At 43.0% G+C, this 22,715-nt stretch overlaps 1 protein-coding gene across 1 annotated transcript in view; it reads right to left on the reverse strand.

Annotated features, from left to right (window-relative positions):
* The window catches only part of DAXX (death domain associated protein), a 130,689-nt gene that overhangs the window by 37,052 nt on the left and 70,922 nt on the right, over positions 1–22,715 (reverse strand). The window contains exon 5 of the mRNA XM_053721902.1: positions 8,739–10,180. Coding sequence (XP_053577877.1) covers positions 8,739–10,180 — 1,442 coding nt within the window. The remainder of the gene's footprint in view (positions 1–8,738; positions 10,181–22,715) is intronic.

A 22,715-nucleotide genomic window follows, 5' to 3' on the forward strand; every position in this document is an offset into this window, starting at 1 on the left:
TTTTCTGATTAATATTCTTGACCGAAACAACCTTGGGCAGGAAACCAAACTTAGTACGCAGAACCACCTTATCAGAATGGAATATAATATAAGGGGAATCACACTGTAAAGCAGAGAGTTCAGAAACTCTCCGAGCAGAAGAAATAGCAACAAGAAACAAAACTTTCCAAGTTAACAACTTAATATCTAAAGAATGCATAGGCTCAAACGGAGAATGCTGTAAAACTTTAAGAACAAGGTTAAGACTCCATTGACGAGTAACAAGTTTAAAGACAGGCCGAATCCTGACCAAGGCCTGACAAAAAGATTGCACGTCTGGCATATCCACCAAGCGTTTATGTAACAATATAGACAATGCCAAAATCTGACCCTTTAGAGTACTAGCCGACAAACCCTTCTCCAGACCATCCTGGAGAAAGGACAAAATCCTAGGAATCCTTACTCTACTCCAAGAGTAACCTTTGGATTCACACCAATACAAGTATTTACGCCAGATCTTATGGTAGATCCTGCGAGTAACAGGCTTACGAGCCTGAATCAAGGTCTCAATGACCGACTCTGAAAATCCACGCTTCGATAAAACTGAGCGTTCAATCTCCAAGCAGTTAGCTTCAGAGAAACGAGATTTGGATGAAGGAAGGGACCCTGAAGTAGAAGGTCCTTCCTCAGAGGGAGTCTCCAAGGTGGAAAGGATGACATTTCCACTGGGTCTGCAAACAAAACCCTGCGAGGCCACGCCGAGGCTATGAGAATCACAGACGCTCTTTCCTGCTTGATTCGAGCAATGACTTTTGGAAGGAAAGCGAACGGAAGAAACAAGTATGCTAGACTACAATTCCAAAGAACTGCCAGAGCATCTATCAGAAATGCTTGCGGATCCCTTGATCTCGAGGCGTATTTCGGAAGTTTGGCATTCTGACGAGAAGCCATGAGATCTAATTCCGGCTGTCCCCACTTGAGGGTCAAGCTGGTAAACACATCCGGATGAAGTTCTTACTCCCTGGGATGAAAAGTCTGTCTGCTCAGAAAATCCGCTTCCCAATTGTCCACACCTGGGATGTGGATCGAAGAAAGACAGCAGTTGTGGGTCTCCGCCCACTGAATAATCCAGGCCACCTCTAACATAACATAGTAACATAGTAGATAAGGTTGAAAAAAGACTGAAGTCCATCGAGTTCAACCTATACAAATCTAAAATACTTACAAAAAGCTCCAGTTAAGCTTAAATAACCCCATTAAAATGTGACCCATTTAATAACAGCAATCATATCCATGAATTTTGTTTATATACAGAAATTTATCCAGACTATTTTTAAATGTATCAATGGTATTGGCATTCACTACCTCCTTTGGTAATGAGTTCCACAATTTTATTGCTCATACAGTGAAAAAACGTTTCCGTTGCAGGAGATTAAATCTCCTTTCCTCCAACCTTAAATTATGACCTCTTGTCAGAAACAATTTTCTTGGAATAAACAGAGCTTCTGCCATCTCTGTATATGGGCCTTGAATATATTTATATAAAGTAATCATGTCACCTCTCAAGCGCCTTTTTTCTAAAGAGAACAGACCCAGTTTGGCTAGCCTCTCCTCATAGGTTAATTTCTCCAATCCCCTTATTAGCTTTGTGGCCCTTCTCTGATCTTTTTCTAGTTCTGCAATATCTTTTTTAGTAATCAGTCCCCAGAACTGCACTCCAAACTCAAGGTGAGGTCTTACCAGGGCTTTATATAATGACAGAATTATGCTTTCCTCCCTTGAATCAATGCCTCTTTTAATACATGCTAGTATCTTATTAGCCTTTGAAGCCGCTGCCCTGCATTGTGCACTCATCTTTAGCTTGTTATCTATTACTACTCCCAAATCCCTTTCCTCCTGTGTTTGGCTAAGTCTTGTCCCATTTAAAAAATACGTAGCCTGCTTATTTTTACTTCCAAAATGTAGAACCTTGCATTTTTCCGTATTAAATCTCATTTTCCATTCACTTGCCCATAGTTCTAATTTTAGCAAATCCCTTTGTAAAGAGAGTTCGTCCTGCTCTGACCTAATGACCTTACTTAACTTAGTATCATCTGCAAAAATAGAGATGTCGCTATTTAATCCTTGCTCCAAGTCATTTATAAAAATATTAAAAAGAACAGGGCCCAGTACTGATCCCTGGGGGACGCCACTGATTACCTTTGTCCAATCTGAGTATGATCCATTTACTACTACTCGTTGCTTCCTATCTTTTATCCAGTTATTTATCCATGAGCTAACATTTTCAGCTATTCCCAGTCCCTTAATTTTGTGCATTAATCTCTCATGTGGCACTGTATCAAATGCCTTTGCAAAATCTAAGTATATCACATCAACTGATGGCCAAGGAACTCTGAGTTCCCCCCCTGGTGGTTGATGTAGGCCATTGGGGTTATGTTGTCCGACTGGAATTTGATAAACCGGGCTAAGGCTAACTGAGGCCAGGCTAGAAGAGCATTGAAAATTGCTCTCAGCTCCAAGATGTTTATGGGCAGGGCTGACTCCTCCCGAGTCCATAAGCCCTGCACTTTCAACGAGCCCCACACTGCTCCCCAACCTAGAAGGCTGGCATCTGTGGTCACAATCACCCAGGAGGGTATCCTGAAGCAAGTACCCTGGGAAAGATGGTCCTGAGAAAGCCACCACGGAAGAGGGTCTATTAATACCCGATCTAGGGCTATACGAGGAGACAGATCCGTATAGTTCCCGTTCCATTGTCTGAGCATGCATAACTGCAAAGGTCTGAGGTGAAAGCGAGCAAACGGGATGATGTCCATGGAAGCCACCATCAGACCTATTACCTCCATACATTGAGCCACTGACGGCTGTGGAGAGGACCGAAGGGCAAAACAAGAGTCGAAAATATTTTTCTTTCTGACCTCCGTCAGAAAAATCTTTATTAACAGGGAGTCTATTATGGTTCCTGATTCACTTTCCATCCGTGGGATCGAAGAAAAGACAAGATCTCCGTATGAGATTCTGCTTGTTGAAAAGATGGTGCCTGAACCAGAATATCGTCCAGATAAGGAGCTACTGCAATGCCCTGAGATTGAAGCACAGCTAAAAGAGCCCCCAGAACCTTTCAAAACATTCTGAGGGCTGTGGCAAAACCGAATGGAACAGCTAGGAACTGGAAGTGATTGTCCAGAAAGGCGAATCTCAGAAACTTGTAATGATCCCTGTGAATGTGAACATCAAGGTATGCATCCTTTAGGTCTATGGTTGTCATGAACTGACCTTCCGGTACCAAGGGAAGAATGGAGCATATAGTCTCCATTTTGAAGGATGGTACTTAAAGAAACCTGAGAACATTTAAGATCTAGGATTGGTCGAAAAGTTCCCTCCTTTTTGGGAACTACGAACAGATTTGAGTAGAATCCTAGACCCCTTTCCTGAAAGGGAACTGGAACTATTACCCCCAGGGCGGCAAGGTCCTTGACACAATGTAAGAACGCCTCTCTTTATCTGGTCTACAGATAATCTGGAGAGAAGAAACCTGCCTCTGGGAGGAAAAGATTTGAAGTCTATTTTGTATTCCTGGGAGACGATGTCTACCGCCCAGGGATCCGGAACATCTCTTATCTAAGCCTTAGAGAAAAAAGAAAGTCTGCCCCCAACAAGATCCGCTCCCGGATCGGGGGCCAGCCCTTCATGCTGACTTGGAATCAGCTGAAGGCTTTTTAGATTGTTTTCCCTTATTCCAGGACTTATTGGGCTTCTAGGAAGGCTTGATCTTGCTTGGAGGAAGACTTTCCTTTAAAGTTATGAAAGGAACGAAAATTACTCTGAAGTCCTTCTGCTTATTCTTTTTATATTGAGGAAGAGAAGAACCCTTCCCTCCAGTAATATCTGAAATAATTTCCGCCAAACCAGGTCTTACCCTTGTAAGGAATAGACATGAGCTTAGATTTAGATGACACATCCACAGACCAGGACTTCAACCACAAGGCCCTGCGGGCTAGGACTGCAAAGTCAGAAATTTTGGCTCTCAGTTTAATAACCTGTAAGGAAGCATCTGTAATGAAAGAATTGGCTAACTTAAGAGCCTTAATCCTCTCCCGGATCTCCTCAAGAGGAGTATCCGTCTGAAGAGATTTAGACAAAGCATCAAGCCAGTAAGCCGCAGCGCTGGTAACAGTGGCGATACACACTGCAGGCTGCCATTGTAGTCCCTGGTGGACATACATCTTTTTTAATAAAGCCTCTAATTTTTTTATCCATTGGATCCTTAAAAAAACAACTATCCTCTATGGGAATAGTAGTCCTCTTAGCCAAAGTAGAGATTACTCCCTCTACCTTAGGAACCGTCTGCCATGACTCCTTAATAGAATCTGCTAAAGGAAACATTTTCTTAAAAATAGGAGAAGGAGAAAAGGGAATACCAGGTCTTTCCCATTCTCTAGCAATAATCTCCGTAGCACGGTCAGGAACCAGAAAAACCTCCACCGGGGAGGGAACATCAAAGTACAATTTACTAGACTTTTTAGCGTTTACTACGATAGTTGTGTCGGAGTCGTCCAAAGTAGCCAAAACCTCCTGAAGTAATAAGCGAAGGTGTTCTAGCTTAAATCTGAAGGATACCACTTCAGCATCAGAAGGAATTACACTATCTGAGTCTGAGATTTCCCCCTCAGACACTACAGACATGTCTTCTTCCTCAGGCTTATGGGAAGGGACATTCTGGATAGCCAGAACTTGATCAGAAACCTTAGTAACTGTTTCTTTAAAGTTCCTTTTACATCTTCCCTGCAACATAGGAAAAGCTGACAAGGCTTCAGATACTGCAAGGGATACCTGGGAAGCAATGTCTTGTAGAAGCAATGTCTTGTAGAGAAAACCCTTCCGGATTGCCAGAGGAAACAAAGGGCATAGTATGTGGAGACTGAAAAAGTTGGGACCCTTGAGGAGAAAGCTGCGGCAGATCTGCTACAGGAGACACCTGAAAAGCATTTGCCTGGGATAATGGTGGCTCATGGTCAAATATTTTATCTTTATAACTTAAAGTTCTCTCAATGCATGAGGAACAAAAAGGAACTGGAAGTTCCACCTGAGCATCAAAACATAACTGGCAAGCAGATACTTCGCCTGGGATACTGGTTTGAAAAGCATCTTGATCCATAATGTGTAATAAATAAGGATAAAGTGTAAAACATTTCTTTATTTGAAAATAAAAAATAAGTGTACTGTTTCTTTAAATGTAAATGAACGATAACGAAACAAACCAAATAAACCTCAGGCTACCTATACACATCAGTAGCTTTACTGAGGTGCCTAACTGTCCTGTTTTTCAAACACAGAGCTGTCCTAGCAGTTACAGAGCCCTAACTGCCGGAAAAAAACGGCTAACAACAGTAACAGTTTTTACAAAGTAAAATAAATCACTGAGCCACCAAGAATCCCACTCCTCACAGTCTCAATGCCCAAAACTGCCTTAAATAAAACCCCAAACATGAAGGTTTAATTAAGTCCCAATAAATGTAATACAGCTCTTAGCTGTAACAAGTGCCAGTTTTCTCATTGTAAAAGAAATTAAAATGGCACTTACCTGAAAAGTGCTGTCCGGTCGCAGGACAGCTCCCCTGGTTTGAGAGGGTGCAGCACCTCACATGGACCTGTGAAGAAAGAAAGAAAACAGAGTAAACCTACTCAGGCTTTCTGGATAGGGCAGCAAATTCTTGAGAAAACGCAGTGAGGATTGTACCACACAAGTTCTCAAGTGCTTAAAAGCCACCACTGCCCTACTGAAGAGACGGACGTGGACTAAGGCTAGACCTCAGAAAAGATCAGAGTAAGCTTACTCTGCTTTAAAAATAATAAAATCTTGATTGAAGAAAACTTTTCATCAGACACCTAAACTTCACCTCCTCCTTGCACTACAGGCAAAGAGAATGACTGAGGGATTATGGGTAGGGGAGTGACATTTAACAGCTTTCCTGTGGTGCTCTTTGCCTCCTCCAGGTGGCCAGGAGTGATATTCACAACAGTAATTATAGATGATCCGTGGACTCACTGTGTCATTAGAAAGAAAGCTATATATACACACACATACAACTTTTTTCACAATAAGTTCAACCCCTTCATGCCAGGGTGCAAGTGCTTAGATCAGACCGAAGTTCCGATTTCAAGGCCGTGATCGGATCATGGGGGACTGCCTATGCCGCTAAGCACCCCCCCGAAGTCAGATTCTTGCTTGTGTCAAAGAGGGAGGCTGCAGAATGCCAGATAAGGTAGGACATTCCATGCCGTCCTAACGGCCTTAAAGCCCAGTGCAGTTAGGATGGCATGGAACTTACTAATGGCGTGAAGGGGTTAACTAAGCAATGTATTGGGAAGATTATTTTGTGTTTAATGTCCCTCTAGCAATCCTAATAAAAAAATAAAAATAAAAAAAAATCACACAATTGTTGCTTTTATTTGCATGCTAGACCACTTTTTGAGTTTACTATCCTTTTACATTTCTCAAAATCTGGCCTTTATGTAGGTCTCAAAGGGAAGATCAAGAAACTCAGTTCTGTTACACTAATTATTATCCTATGACCTATGGTCTTTGTAAGTCATACATGGTCACCAGCAGTCAAAAGTTGTCCCTATACTTTTTCCATTTATGGTCTGTCGCTACCTCATCTTGCCAGGGAAATCCCCTTTCTACCGCACGCACCCTCTGCAGCCAGCGGATCATTCCTTGTTGGTGACATTCTGCATGTGGATAAGTATTCATCTGTCCGGTTTATGCAAGTAAACGTTGAATACATCTTGCTTATTATCTGAAAGTGCAGCACCGGTGTCATATGGAATGATTGAATGTAATACATACGCTTGAACTTTATTGCATGCAGAGGGTGTTCTATAGTAACTTTGCTAAAGATATGTTTGGCTGTCTGAAGAATTAATACCTGCTTGTGGATATACCTTACTTTACGTCAAGCTGTTTTTTTGTCTGCTTTGTGAAATACGCTTTCCAGCAACATTTGGATAACGATACTGACATTGACTGCTTTGCTGAGCTTGCTAACACTTATGCTTATACACTTATTGCTTTCCCAGCAGCCTTGGACATCCTTGCTATTTTGTCCTTTTGAAGCATTAGTGGTGCACCACTTTAGTTTTCTATTTAGCCATATCTTTGCATTCCACTCTGTATGGGGATCCCTGTCTTGTATGTGTGTTTTTATATGTTTATACATTTAGAATAATAAATGTATTAGTGTTCGTACCTTGTTTCACTCTTACATTATACTGTTTTATATTGTCTTATAGGTGCTGTTTATCCTAGACTTTTAGGTCACACTGATTGGTGTGATCTATTCTATCTTTTTAAACACATATATAAACCTTCTTTCTAGGTTGCACTATATAACTGATGCAATTAATTAACATGAAGTGAGCATTGCAGCCTTATTTTTGTTCTTTTTCCATTTGTACTTGAATAAAACAAATGCTTGTTGCTATGTTTTTAACCATTGCAAAAGGGATTAAATGCATAGTGAAGGTTAAACTAAGGATCCACAATGCATTGCAACTGCAAGTGAGGCAATTAGGAGCAGCATATGCACATAGCTGCAAATCATCTGTTTCCTGCTTAGGAGCGTGCCTGATGTGAGAGTCCAGACAATTTCCTGCAAACATTTGTTTAAAAGGAGATGATACCCAAATGTTGAGGCATTTGAAAGTGATACAGGATAGCTGTAAAAAGTTGACTAGAGAATATCACCTGATATCTATGTGAAAAGGAAGATATTTTACCTCAATTTCCTCAGCAGCCACATCCCATTGTGAATGAACTTTAAGCAGCCAATTAGGATGCTAGTCCCAGGACTTGCATGGGAGTGTGGATCTAGCATGTGCAGACAGAGTCATGTTATTTCCCCTCTCAGTTTAAGGAACGTTTACTATGAAATCTCAGATCATCACAGCAAAGCAAAGCATGACCTTTGCACGGCTGATGGGCTATTTTTTTTTTCATCTTGCAGCTGGACAGTAGCTGAAGGTTAACTATTCACAGAGCACTTACTATTGTGAGCTGAAGACATTTTGAGATGCTCAGGTAATATTTTCTTGTCAGCTTTTTACAGTTATACTGCATCACTTTCAAGTGATATAGCATATAAGTATTATGTCCCTTTAAAAACAAAATTCTCTAGCAGATTAACTCATTTTATTATTATTGTAGAAGATTTCTTTAGTCCACTAGACATCAAACTTAGAATAATAAAATATGAACTTCTCTACCAATAATAAACCAATACCAACTTATACTCTCTTCTAAAATCTGTTAGGAGCCTCGTATGTATAAATGCAGTTACATAACCCAGTTGCTTCAGATATAACTGGGATGTTTAAACCGTAATTATATGTTTTTCTTCCCTATGCTGAAATACTTATGGTTGTCATATGTCGTTTCCTATTGATAGATGACCTTGTAAGAAGCAGATTTAAATTAACTGCTTTCTTTAAATCCTGCAGGGATCGATCACACTCACAATAAGATTATTTTGTCTCCTTTCATGACATGGCATAATTAGTTTCACAAACTGCTAGTGACTTATTTCACACATAAATGATCTATTACTAGGACTTTACCCAACACTAGATTTCTCTTTCATGCTACCTTAATATCCAATCTCATTACACGTTGGTGACCTGCTTTTCAATCTAGTGAATATTTAATTGGCTTTAAATTTGCAAAACTACCAATTTTAAATCACCCTTTTAGCCCTCACCGGTTTATCGATCTCTTGAAGATCTTTGCTCGTCTGTCGTGCTTCTTTCCATTGAATGCCCTGTCTCCGTTCTCAAGCAGGGTTCGTTCGGAGCTCCATTTCCTCTTTCTGTTTGTGAAGCTCAATTTTCTTTTTTTTATGATGTCCGTGGTACCCCTTTGAACCCTCATGTGACTGTCTGTACTGCTGCCCACGCACAGCAAATCCTTCCCCCGTTGTTTTGCAATGGGCACACTCAGAAGTCCATTGCTGCTGCCCATATGCGACACCTCCTCCTTAATACTACTGTCTCCACTGCTGATAAGCGACGATCCTCTGCTGTCTTCAGAATCATCTCTAAGGCTACTTTCCACGCATGATACACCAGTATCTAAATCTGTATTACTCCCTTTGCAGTTCATTTTAGTCTTGCTTTCACCTTCCCTTGTGCTACTCACAGAGGAACCCTTTGCGCCACCAATTGTTGAGTGCTCTTCAGTGTTGCTCTCTATATGCAACACCTCTGTCTCTCTACTGCTGCTCTCCACAGGAGGTGTGTCATTATCTACATGAGTGCCCTCACAGCTGCTCTCATCAAGCAAAATGTCTGAGTTAGTATGAGTGCTACTGTTTGCGTTAAGCCCTTCCTCTTCCTTAAGGTCGGTTGTCTGTTTATTTACATGATTGGTAGACTCTTCATCATCACCAACCAATAAAGACTCTGTATTGTCACTGCTCGATTGAGTGTCTCCTGTGTGTGCTGGATCTGCAGGTGTATCCAAATGACTTTCTTCATGTGGCAGTGCACCATCAGCCAGCACCTCCTCTACTACGCTGCTGTCTGTGCTGGATGGCAAATCACTCTTTATATCACTTTCCTTGGCAATCAAAGTTTTATTCTCTGAATAAGGCATGTCTGATTCTTCATGAGTATCTCCATTATCCACAATTACATCTTTTTTACAGTCTTCTACAGTTTCCACTTCAGAAGTGTTAATCGCTTCCTCATGGTTTTCCTTCTCCCCATTATCTGCTGTTGTACTGCATGGGTGGGGTTTGTTGATCTGTGTAGCAGAACATGTAGGCGATTCCTGTATATTGCTCTCTGTCTCCTGTATATTAATGGAGTCTTCCTCTTCATCTGACAAGGGAGTAACAGGTTGGGAAATGTCTTCCATTTGTTCATCATTGTCTTCATTAAGGTCATCTCCCTCCTCTTCATCATTGGCCTCTTCGACTGGCAAGTTCGGAGGTGTGGATGGGATTTCCATTCTCTGATCTCCATCATTTTCTTCGTTGTTTGGAACTTCAGTAGCCTCTTCGTCTTCCTCCCCCTCTGATACTTCTTCGGCCTGCTTCAATTCCTCCTCAATGTCAGTTTCAGATTCCTCCACAGACTCCTCATCATCCTCTGAATTCTGAGAAGGTGGGGTAGGAGTGTTTCTACTCTGTACTGGTGAAACCTGCAAAAAGACAACGAAATACTGAAGTTTCACAAAATACGCACAAACCAATAAAGGGACAGTCTAGTCAAAATTAAACTTTCATAATTCAGATAGGACATTTTAAACAACTTTCCAATTTACTTTTATGATCAAAGGTAGGCTCATATGCTAATTTCTAAGCCCATTAAGGCCGCCTCTTATCTGAATGCATTTGACTGTTTTTCACAGCTAGAGGGTGTTAGATCTTGTGTGCTATATAGATAAACATCGTGCTCGCTCCAGTGGAGTTATTTATGAGTCAGCACTGAATGACTAAAATGCAAGTCTGTCAAAATAACTGAAATAAGGGGGCAGCCTGCAGAGGCTTAGCTACAAGGTAATCACAAAGGTAAAAAGTATATTGTATATGAAGGGATTAACTATCTTTAAAAACGACAAACATTCTGGAGTAGACTGTCCATAATATTCTCTCTGAATAAAATTAAAGGTTCAGGTATTTAGATTTTCTCACACAATTAATATGACAAGAAAAACATAATTTATGCTTACCTGATAAATGTATTTCTCTTGTGATGTATCGAGTCCACGGATTCATCCATACTTGTGGGATATTCTCCTTCCCTACAGGAAGTGGCAAAGAGAGCACCCACAGCAGAGCTGTCTATATATCTCCTCCCTTAGCTCCACCCCCGTTATTCGACCGAAGGCTAGGAAGAAAAAGGAGAAACTATAGGGTGCAGTGGTGATTGAAGTTTTTTAAATAAAAATATACTGCCTGTCTTAAATAAACAGGGCGGGCCGTGGACTCGATACATCACAAGAGAAATAAATTTATCAGGTAAGCATAAATTATGTTTTCTCTTGTAAGATGTATCGAGTCCACGGATTCATCCATACTTGTGGGATACCAATACCAAAACCTTAGGACACGGATGAAGGGAGGGACAAGACAGGTACCTTAAACGGAAGGCACCACTGCTTGTAGAACCTTTCTCCCAAAAATAGCCTCCGAAGAAGCAAAAGTATCGAATTTGTAAAATTTGGAAAAAGTATGAAGCGAAGACCAAGTCGCCACCTTACAAATCTGTTCAACAGAAGCCTCATTTTTAAAAGCCCATGTGGAAGCCACTGCTCTAGTAGAATGAGCAGTAATTCTTTCAGTAGGCTGCTGGCCAGCAGTCTCATAAGCCAAACGGATGATGCTTTTCAGCCAAAAGGAAAGAGAGGTAGCCGTAGCCTTTTGACCTCTCCGTTTACCAGAATAAACAACAAACAATGAAGATGTTTGACTGAAATCTTTAGTTGCTTGTAAGTAGAACTTTAAAGCACGAACCACATCAAGATTGTGCAACAGACGTTTCTTCTTTGATGAAGGATTAGGACACAGTGAAGGAACAACAATCTCCTGATTGATATTCCTATTAGAATCAACCTTAGGAAGAAACCCAGGTTTGGTACGCAAAACCACCTTATCTGCATGGAAAACAAGGTAAGGTGAGTCACACTGTAAAGCAGATAGCTCAGAAACTCTTCAAGCCGAAGAGATAGCTACTAAAAACAAAACTTTCCTAGAAGCTTAATATCTATGGAATGCATAGGTTCAAACGGAACCCCTTGAAGAACTTTAAGAACTAAGTTTAGGCTCCATGGTGGAGCAACAGGTTTAAATACAGGCTTGATCCGGACCAAGGCCTGACTAAATGCTTGAACGTCTGGGACATCTGCCAGACGTTTGTGTAAAAGAATAGACAAAGCAGATATCTGTCCTTTTAAGGAACTAGCTGATAATCCCTTCTCCAATCCTTCTTGGAGAAAGGACAATATTCTAGGAATCCTAATCTTACTCCATCAGTAACCCTTGGATTCACACCAATAAAAATATTTGCGCCAAATCTTATGATAAATCTTCCTGGTGACAGGCTTTCTATCTAGCTTGAATCAGGGTATCAATGACCGACTCAGAGAAACCACGCTTTGATAGAATAAGGCGTTCAATCTCCAAGCAGTCAGACGCAGAGAAATTAGATTTGGATGCGAATGGACCTTGGATTAGAAGGTCCTGCCTCATTGGCAGAGTCCACGGTGGAACCGATGACATGTCCACTAGGTCTGCATACCAAGTCCTGCGTGGCCACGCAGGTGCTATCAGAATCACCGAAGCTCTCTCCTGCTTGATTCTGGCCAGACGTGGGAGGAGAGGAAACGGTGGAAATACATAAGCCAGATTGAAGGACCAGGGCACTGCTAGAACATCTATCAGTACCGCCTGGGGATCCCGGGTCCTGGACCCGTAACGAGGAAGTTTGGCATTCTGATGAGACGCCATCAGATCCAATTCTGGTGTGCCCTATAGCTGAGTCAGCTGGGCAAATACCTCCGGATGGAGTTCCCACTCCCCCGGATGAAAAGTCTGACGACTTAGGAAATCCGCCTCCCAGTTCTCTACCCCTGGGATATGGATTGCTGAGAGATGGCAAGAGTGATCCTCCGCCCATCAGATTATTTTGGTTACCTCCATCATCGCTAGAGAACTCTGTGTTCCTCCTTGATGATTGATATAAGCTACAGTCGTGATGTTGTCCGACTGAAAGCTGATGAATTTGGCCGCAGCTAGCCGAGGCCACGCCTGGAGCGCATTGAATATCGCTCTCGGTTCTAGAATGTTTATCGGGAGTAGAGTTTCCTCCCGAGACCATAAGCCCTGTGCTTTCAGAGAGTTCCAGACTGCACCCCAGCCTAGCATCTGTCGTTGCTATGAGCCACTCCGGCCTGCGGAAATACATTCCCTGAGACAGGTGGTCCTGAGACAACCACCAGAGAAGAGAATCTCTGGTCTCCTGGTCCAGATGCAGTTGAGGAGATAAAGCTGCATAATCCCCATTCCACTGTTTGAGCATGCATAGTTGCAGTGGTCTGAGGTGTAGGCGGGCAAAAGGAACTATGTCCATTGCCGCTACCATGAGTCCGATTACCTCCATACACTGAGCCACTGATGGCTGAGGAATGGAATGAAGAGCTCGGCAAGTGGTTAAGAGCTTTGATTTTCTGACCTCCGTCAGAAATATTTTCATTTCTACTGAGTCTATCAGAGTCCCTAGGAAGGAAACTCTTGTGAGAGAGGGAAGAGAGAACTTTTTTTTTTTTATGTTCACCTTCCACCCATGAGATCTCAGAAAAGCCAACACGATGTCCGTGTGAGACTTGGCTAGCTGGAAAGTCGACGCCTGAATCAAGATGTCGTCTAGATAAGGCGCCACTGCTATGCCCCGCGGTCTTAGAACCGCCAAAAGGGACCCTAGCACCTTTGTGAAAATTCTGGGAGCCATGGCCAACCCGAAGGGAAGGGCCACAAACTGGTAATGCCTGTCCTGAAAGGCGAATCTGAGGAATTGATGATGATCTCTGTGAATAGGGATGTGTAGATACATCCACGGTAGTCATATATTGACCCTCCTGGATCAACGGTAGAATAGTCCGAATAGTCTCCATCTTGAATGATAGTAATCTGAGGATTTTGTATAGAATTTTGAGATCCAAGATTGGTCTGAAAGTTCCCTCTTTTTTGGGAACCACAAACAGGTTTGAGTAAAACCTTAGTCCTTGTTCCGCTTTTGGAACTGGGCGGATTACTCCCATGGTATGTAGGTCTTTTACACAGCGTAAGAACGCCTCTCTCTTTGTCTGGTTTGCAGACAATTGAGAAATGTGAAATCTCCCCCTTGGGGGAGAGTCTTTGAAGTCCAGAAGATATCCCTGGGACACAATTTCTAAGGCCCAGGAATCGTGAACATCTCTTGCCCAAGCCTGAGCGAAGAGAGAGAGTCTGCCCCTACTAGATCCGGTCCCGGATCGGGGGTTACCCCTTCATGCTGTCTTAGAGGCAGCTGAAGGCTTCTTGGCCTGTTTACCCTTGTTCCAAGCCTGGTTAGGTCTCCAGAGTGACTTGGATTGGGCAAAATTCCCCTCTTGCTTTGCAGCAGGGGAAGCTGAAGCGGGACCACTCGAAGTTCCGAAAGGAACGAAAATTATTTTGTTTGGTCCTCATTTTATTTATTCTATCCTGAGGGAGAGCATGGCCTTTCCCTCCAGTAATGTCTGAAATAATCTCTTTCAGTTCAGGCTCGAATAGGGTCTTTCCTTTGAAAGGGATGTTCAAAAGTTTAGATTTTTATGACACATCAGCAGACCAGGACTTAAGCCATAACGCCCTGCTTGCTAAAATGGCAAAACCTGAATTATTTGACGCTAATTTAGCCAGTTGGAAAGCGGCATCTGTAATGAAAGAATTAGCCAACTTAAGGGCCTTAATTCTGTCCATAATATCCTCTAATGGAGTCTCCATCTGGAGAGCATCTTCTAGAGCCTCGAACCAGAAAGCAGCTGCAGTAGTTACAGGAACAATGCACGCAATAGGTTGGAGAAGAAAACCTTGAGGAACAAAACTTTTCTTCAGGAGACCCTCTAATTTTTTATCCATAGGATCTTTAAAAGCACAACTGTCTTCGATAGGTATAGTTGTACGCTTGGCCAGAGTAGAAATAGCTCCCTCCACCTTAGGAACTGTCTGCCACGAGCCCCGCATGGTGTCAGATATGGGAAACATTTTCTTAAAAACAGGAGGGGGAGCGAACGGAATACCTGGTCTATCCCACTCCTTAGTAACAATATTCACAATCCTCTTAGGGACTGGAAAATCAGTGTAAACAGGAACCTCTAAGTATTTGTCCATTTTACACAATTTCTCTGGGAACACTATAGGGTCACAAACATCTAGAGTCGCTAATACCTCCCTGAGCAATAAGCGGAGGTGTTCAAGCTTAAATTTAAAGGCCGTCATATCAGAATCTGTCTGAGGGAGCGTCTTTCCTGAATCAGAAATTTCTCCCTCAGATAACAAATCCCTTACCCCTACTTCAGAACATTGTGAGGGTATATCGGATACGGCTACTAAAGCGTCAGACGGCTCTGCATTTGTTCTTAACCCAGAGCTGTCACGCTTTCCTTGTAAACCGGGCAGTTTGGATAAAACCTCTGTGAGGGTTGTATTCATAACTGTGGCCATGTCTTGTAAAGTAAATGAATTTGACGCACTAGAGGTACTAGGCGTCACTTGTGCGGGCGCTACTGGTTGTGACACTTGGGGAGATCTAGATGTTAAACCCTCATTTCCTTCTGTCTGAGAATCATCTATTGCAATATTTTTAAGTGCTAAAATATGCTCTTTATAATTTATAGACATATCAGTGCAAGTGGGACACATTCTAAGAGGGGGTTCCACAATGGCTTTTAAACACATTGAACAAGGACTTTCCTTGGTGTCAGACATGTTAAACAGGCTAGTAATGTAACAAGTAAGCTTGGAAAACACTTTAATCAAAGCAAATAACACTTAGAAAAAAACTGTGCCTTTAAGAGAAAAAAAGCTGCACAAACTCTGCAAAACAGTGTAAAAAAGCAGTAAACTCAACAAAATTTTTACAGTAGCATCATAAAGCCTTAGTAACTTTGCACAGCTATGAAATAAACAATTAACCCCTTAATGTAAAAACCGGTTTTGACAAAACGTCAAAAACCGGTAAAAGAACGTTCAGTACCTTGCCACAGCTCTGCTGTGGCGCCTACCTGCCCTTTAGGAACGATTTGTGGGGGGAAAAACTTCTTTACAGCACTCAAACACAGTAGGAACCCCTGCAGAAGCAGCTGGATGTCTCTGAGGAAAAGAAACTGCGCAACTGAGGCGTGAAAATAGGCCCCTCCCACCTCACTCGATGTTTTGGGGCCTAAAAGAAAAACATAATTTATGCTTACCTGATAAATTCCTTTCTCCTGTAGTGTAGTCAGTCCACGGGTCATCCATTACTTATGGGATTATATCTCCTCCCCAACAGGAAGTGCAAGAGGATCACCCAAGCAGAGCTGCTATATAGCTCCTCCCCTCTACGTCATACCCAGTCATTCGACCGAAACCAAACGAGAAAGGAGAAACTATAGGGTGCAGTGGTGACTGGAGTTTAATTTAAAATTTAGACCTGCCGTAAAAACAGGGCGGGCCGTGGACTGACTACACTACAGGAGAAAGGAATTTATCAGGTAAGCATAAATTATGTTTTCTCCTGTTAAGTGTAGTCAGTCCACGGGTCATCCATTACTTATGGGATACCAATACCAAAGCTAAAAGTACACGGATGACGGGAGGGACAGGCAGGATCTTTACACGGAAGGAACCACTGCCTGTAGAACCTTTCTCCCAAAAACAGCCTCCGAAGAAGCAAAAGTGTCAAATTTGTAAAATTTCAAAAAAGTGTGAAGTGAAGACCAAGTTGCAGCCTTGCAAATCTGTTCAACAGAGGCCTCATTTTTAAAGGCCCAAGTGGAAGCCACAGCTCTAGTAGAATGAGCTGTAATTCTTTCAGGAGGCTGCTGTCCAGCAGTCTCATAGGCTAAACGTATTATGCTACGAAGCCAGAAAGAGAGAGAGGTAGCCGAAGCTTTTTGACCTCTCCTCTGTCCAGAATAAACGACAAACAGGGAAGAAGTTTGGCGAAAATCTTTAGTTGCCTGCAAATAAAATTTCAGGGCACGGACGACGTCCAGATTGTGCAGAAGTCGTTCCTTCTTTGAAGAAGGGTTAGGGCACAATGATGGAACAACAATCTCTTGATTGATATTCCTGTTAGTGACTACCTTAGGTAAGAACCCAGGTTTAGTACGCAGAACTACCTTGTCTGAATGAAAAATCAGATAAGGAGAATCACAATGTAAGGCCGATAACTCAGAGACTCTTCGAGCCGAGGAAATAGCCATTAAAAACAGAACTTTCCAAGATAACAGCTTGATATCAATGGAATGAAGGGGTTCAAACGGAACACCCTGCAGAACGTTAAGAACTAAGTTTAAGCTCCACGGCGGAGCAACAGTCTTAAACACAGGCTTAATCCTGGCCAAAGCCTGACAAAAAGCCTGAACGTCTGGAACTTCTGACAGACGTTTGTGTAAAAGGATAGACAGAGCTGAGATCTGTCCCTTTAACGAACTAGCAGATAAACCCTTTTCTAAACCTTCTTGTAGAAAAGACAATATCCTAGGAATCCTAACCTTACTCCATGAGTAACTCTTGGATTCGCACCAATGTAAGTATTTACGCCATATTTTATGGTAAATTTTCCTGGTAACAGGTTTCCTAGCCTGTATTAAGGTATCAATCACTGACTCCGAGAATCCCCGCTTTGATAGAATCAAGCGTTCAATCTCCATGCAGTCAGCCTCAGAGAAATTAGATTTGGATGTTTAAAAGGACCCTGAATCAGAAGGTCCTGTCTCAGAGGTAGAGACCAAGGTGGACAGGACGACATGTCCACTAGATCTGCATACCAGGTCCTGCGTGGCCACGCAGGCGCTATTAGAATTATCGATGCTCTCTCCTGTTTGATCCTGGCAATCAATCGAGGAAGCATCGGGAAGGGTGGAAACACATAAGCCATGTTGAAAACCCAAGGTGCTGTCAGAGCATCTATCAGTACCGCTCCCGGGTCCCTGGACCTGGATCCGTAACAAGGGAGCTTGGCGTTCTGGCGAGACGCCATGAGATCCAGATCTGGTTTGCCCCAATGCTGAAGCAGTTGGGCAAACACCTCCGGATGAAGTTCCCACTCCCCCGGATGAAAAGTCTGGCGACTTAGGAAATCCGCCTCCCAGTTCTCCACGCCTGGGATGTGGATCGCTGACAGGTGGCAAGAGTGAGACTCTGCCCAGCGAATTATCTTTGAGACTTCCATCATCGCTAGGGAACTCCTTGTCCCTCCCTGATGGTTGATGTAAGCCACAGTCGTGATGTTGTCCGACTGAAACCTGATGAACCTCAGAGTTGCTAACTGAGGCCAAGCCAGAAGGGCATTGAAAACTGCTCTTAATTCCAGAATGTTTATTGGAAGGAGTCTCTCCTCCTGAGTCCATGATCCCTGAGCCTTCAGGGAATTCCAGACAGCGCCCCAACCTAGCAGGCTTAATCCTGGCCAAAGCCTGACAAAAAGCCTGAACGTCTGGAACTTCTGACAGACGTTTGTGTAAAAGGATAGACAGAGCTGAGATCTGTCCCTTTAACGAACTAGCAGATAAACCCTTTTCTAAACCTTCTTGTAGAAAAGACAATATCCTAGGAATCCTAACCTTACTCCATGAGTAACTCTTGGATTCGCACCAATGTAAGTATTTACGCCATATTTTATGGTAAATTTTCCTGGTAACAGGTTTCCTAGCCTGTATTAAGGTATCAATCACTGACTCCGAGAATCCCCGCTTTGATAGAATCAAGCGTTCAATCTCCATGCAGTCAGCCTCAGAGAAATTAGATTTGGATGTTTAAAAGGACCCTGAATCAGAAGGTCCTGTCTCAGAGGTAGAGACCAAGGTGGACAGGACGACATGTCCACTAGATCTGCATACCAGGTCCTGCGTGGCCACGCAGGCGCTATTAGAATTATCGATGCTCTCTCCTGTTTGATCCTGGCAATCAATCGAGGAAGCATCGGGAAGGGTGGAAACACATAAGCCATGTTGAAAACCCAAGGTGCTGTCAGAGCATCTATCAGTACCGCTCCCGGGTCCCTGGACCTGGATCCGTAACAAGGGAGCTTGGCGTTCTGGCGAGACGCCATGAGATCCAGATCTGGTTTGCCCCAATGCTGAAGCAGTTGGGCAAACACCTCCGGATGAAGTTCCCACTCCCCCGGATGAAAAGTCTGGCGACTTAGGAAATCCGCCTCCCAGTTCTCCACGCCTGGGATGTGGATCGCTGACAGGTGGCAAGAGTGAGACTCTGCCCAGCGAATTATCTTTGAGACTTCCATCATCGCTAGGGAACTCCTTGTCCCTCCCTGATGGTTGATGTAAGCCACAGTCGTGATGTTGTCCGACTGAAACCTGATGAACCTCAGAGTTGCTAACTGAGGCCAAGCCAGAAGGGCATTGAAAACTGCTCTTAATTCCAGAATGTTTATTGGAAGGAGTCTCTCCTCCTGAGTCCATGATCCCTGAGCCTTCAGGGAATTCCAGACAGCGCCCCAACCTAGCAGGCTGGCGTCTGTTGTTACAATCGTCCAATCTGGCCTGCTGAAGGGCATCCCCCTGGACAGATGTGGCCGAGAAAGCCACCATAGAAGAGAATCTCTGGTCTCTTGATCCAGATTTAGCATAGGGGACAAATCTGAGTAATCCCCATTCCACTGACTTAGCATGCACAATTGCAGTGGTCTGAGATGCAGGCGTGCAAAAGGTACTATGTCCATTGCCGCTACCATTAAGCCGATTACCTCCATGCATTGAGCCACTGACGGGTGTTGAATGGAATGAAGGACACGGCAAGCATTTAGAAGTTTTGATAACCTGTCCTCTGTCAGGTAAATTTTCATTTCTACAGAATCTATAAGAGTCCCCAAGAAGGGAACTCTTGTGAGTGGCAATAGAGAACTCTTTTCTACGTTCACCTTCCACCCATGCGACCTTAGAAATGCCAGAACTAACTCTGTATGAGACTTGGCAGTTTGGAAACTTGACGCTTGTATCAGAATGTCGTCTAGGTACGGAGCTACCGCTATTCCTCGCGGTCTTAGTACCGCCAGAAGAGAGCCCAGAACCTTTGTAAAGATTCTTGGAGCCGTAGCTAACCCGAAGGGAAGAGCTACAAACTGGTAATGCCTGTTTAGGAAGGCAAACCTTAGATACCGGTAATGATCCTTGTGAATCGGTATGTGAAGGTAGGCATCCTTTAAATCCACTGTGGTCATGTACTGACCCTTTTGGATCATAGGTAAGATTGTCCGAATAGTTTCCATTTTGAACGATGGAACTCTTAGGAATTTGTTTAGGATCTTTAAGTCCAAGATTGGTCTGAAGGTTCCCTCTTTTTTGGGAACCACAAACAGATTTGAGTAAAACCCTTGTCCGTGTTCCGACCGCGGAACTGGGTGGATCACTCCCATTAGTAAAAGGTCTTGTACACAGCGTAGAAATGCCTCTTTCTTTATCTGGTTTGCTGACAACCTTGAAAGATGAAATCTCCCTTTTGGAGGAGAAGCTTTGAAGTCCAGAAGATATCCCTGAGATATGATCTCTAACGCCCAGGGATCCTGGACATCTCTTGCCCAAGCCTGGGCGAAGAGAGAAAGTCGGCCCCCCACTAGATCCGTTTCCGGATCGGGGGCCCTCACTTCATGCTGTCTTAGGGGCAGCAGCAGGCTTTCTGGCCTGCTTGCCCTTGTTCCAGGACTGGTTAGGTTTCCAGCCCTGTCTGTAGCGAGCAACAGTTCCTTCCTGTTTTGGAGCGGAGGAAGTTGATGCTGCTCCTGCCTTGAAGTTACGAAAGGCACGAAAATTAGACTGTTTAGCCCTTGGTTTGGCCCTGTCTTGAGGCAGGGCATGGCCCTTACCTCCAGTAATGTCAGCGATAATTTCTTTCAAACCGGGCCCGAATAATGTCTGCCCTTTGAAAGGTATGTTAAGCAATTTAGATTTAGAAGTCACATCGGCTGACCAGGATTTAAGCCACAGCGCTCTACGCGCTTGAATGGCGAATCCGGAGTTCTTAGCCGTAAGCTTAGTTAAGTGTACTACGGCATCAGAAATAAATGAATTAGCTAGCTTAAGGACTTTAAGCTTGTCTATAATCTCATCCAATGGAGCTGAGCTAATGGTCTCTTCCAGAGACTCAAACCAGAATGCCGCCGCAGCCGTGACAGGCGCAATGCATGCAAGGGGTTGTAATATAAAACCTTGTTGAACAAACATTTTCTTAAGGTAACCCTCTAACTTTTTATCCATTGGATCTGAAAAAGCACAGCTATCCTCCACCGGGATAGTGGTGCGCTTAGCCAGAGTAGAAACTGCTCCCTCCACCTTAGGGACCGTCTGCCATAAGTCCCGTGTGGTGGCGTCTATTGGAAACATTTTTCTAAATATAGGAGGGGGTGAAAAGGGCACACCGGGTCTATCCCACTCCTTGTTAATAATTTCTGTAAGCCTCTTAGGTATAGGAAAAACATCAGTACACACCGGTACCGCATAGTATCTATCCAGCCTACATAATTTCTCTGGAATTGCAACCGTGTTACAATCATTCAGAGCCGCTAAAACCTCCCCTAGTAATACACGGAGGTTCTCAAGCTTAAATTTAAAATTTGAAATGTCTGAGTCCAGTTTACTTGGATCAGATCAGTCACCCACAGAATGAAGCTCTCCGTCCTCATGTTCTGCAAATTGTGACGCAGTATCAGACATGGCTCTATTATTATCAGCGCACTCTGTTCTTACCCCTAAATTCTGGCAATTTAGATAGTACTTCAGTCATAACATTAGCCATGTCTTGCAAAGTGATTTGTAAGGGCCGCCCTGATGTACTTGGCGCCACAATATCACGCACCTCCTGAGCGGGAGGCGAAGGTACTGACACGTGAGGAGAGTTAGTCGGCATAACTTCCCCCTCGTTGTCTGGTGAAATTTTCTTTACATGTACAGATTGGCTTTTATTTAAAGTAGCATCAATGCAATTAGTACACAAATTTCTATTGGGCTCCACATTGGCCTTTAAACATAGTGAACAAAGAGATTCATCTGTGTCAGACATGTTTAAATAAACTAGCAATGAGACTAGCAAGCTTGGAAAATACTTTTCAAATAAATTTACAAGCAATATAAAAAACGTTACTGTGCCTTTAAGAAGCACAAAAAACTGTCACAGTTGAAATAACAAAGAACCAAATTAGTTATAGCAACCAAATGTTCACAGTAAATGCATTAAGTTAGCAAAGGATTGCACCCACCAGCAAATGGATGATTAACCCCTTAGTACCCAAAAACGGATAACAATTTAATATAAACGTTTTTATCACAGTCAAAACACACTCTCACAGGTCTGCTGTGAGTGATTACCTCCCTCAAAACTAGTTTTGGAGACCCCTGGGCTCTGTAGAGACGTCCTGGATCATGTAGGAAGAAATAGGAAGACTGTGACTGAATTTTTACTCCGCAATAAAGCACTAAAATAGGCCCCTCCCACTCATAATACAACAGTGGGGAAGCTCAGTAAACTGATTTTATTCATAAACAAACGACAGCCATGTGGTAAAAATCATGCCCATAAAGTTTTATCACCAAGTACCTCAGAAAAAAACGATTAACATGCCAGTAAACGTTTTAAAAATAAAATTATGAAATGTTATTAATAAGCCTGCTGCTAGTCGCTTTCACTGCAGTGGAGGCTCAAATATAACTTAAATGTATACAGTATTTTCTTAGTGAAGTTCCATTCCCTAGAAATACCTCAGTGTAAACATACATACATATCAGCCTGATACCAGTCGCTACTACTGCATTTAAGGCTGCACTTACATTACATCGGTATTAGCAGTATTTTCTCAGTCAATTCCATTCCTTAGAAAATAATATACTGCAACATACCTCCTTGCAGGTGAACCCTGCCTGCTGTCCCCTGTTCTGAAGTTACCTCACTCCTCAGAATGGCCGAGAACAGCAAGTGGATCTTAGTTACGACCGCTAAGAT

Source organism: Bombina bombina, chromosome 7, assembly GCF_027579735.1.
Source record: "Bombina bombina isolate aBomBom1 chromosome 7, aBomBom1.pri, whole genome shotgun sequence".
NCBI classification, from domain to species: Eukaryota; Metazoa; Chordata; class Amphibia; order Anura; family Bombinatoridae; genus Bombina; species Bombina bombina.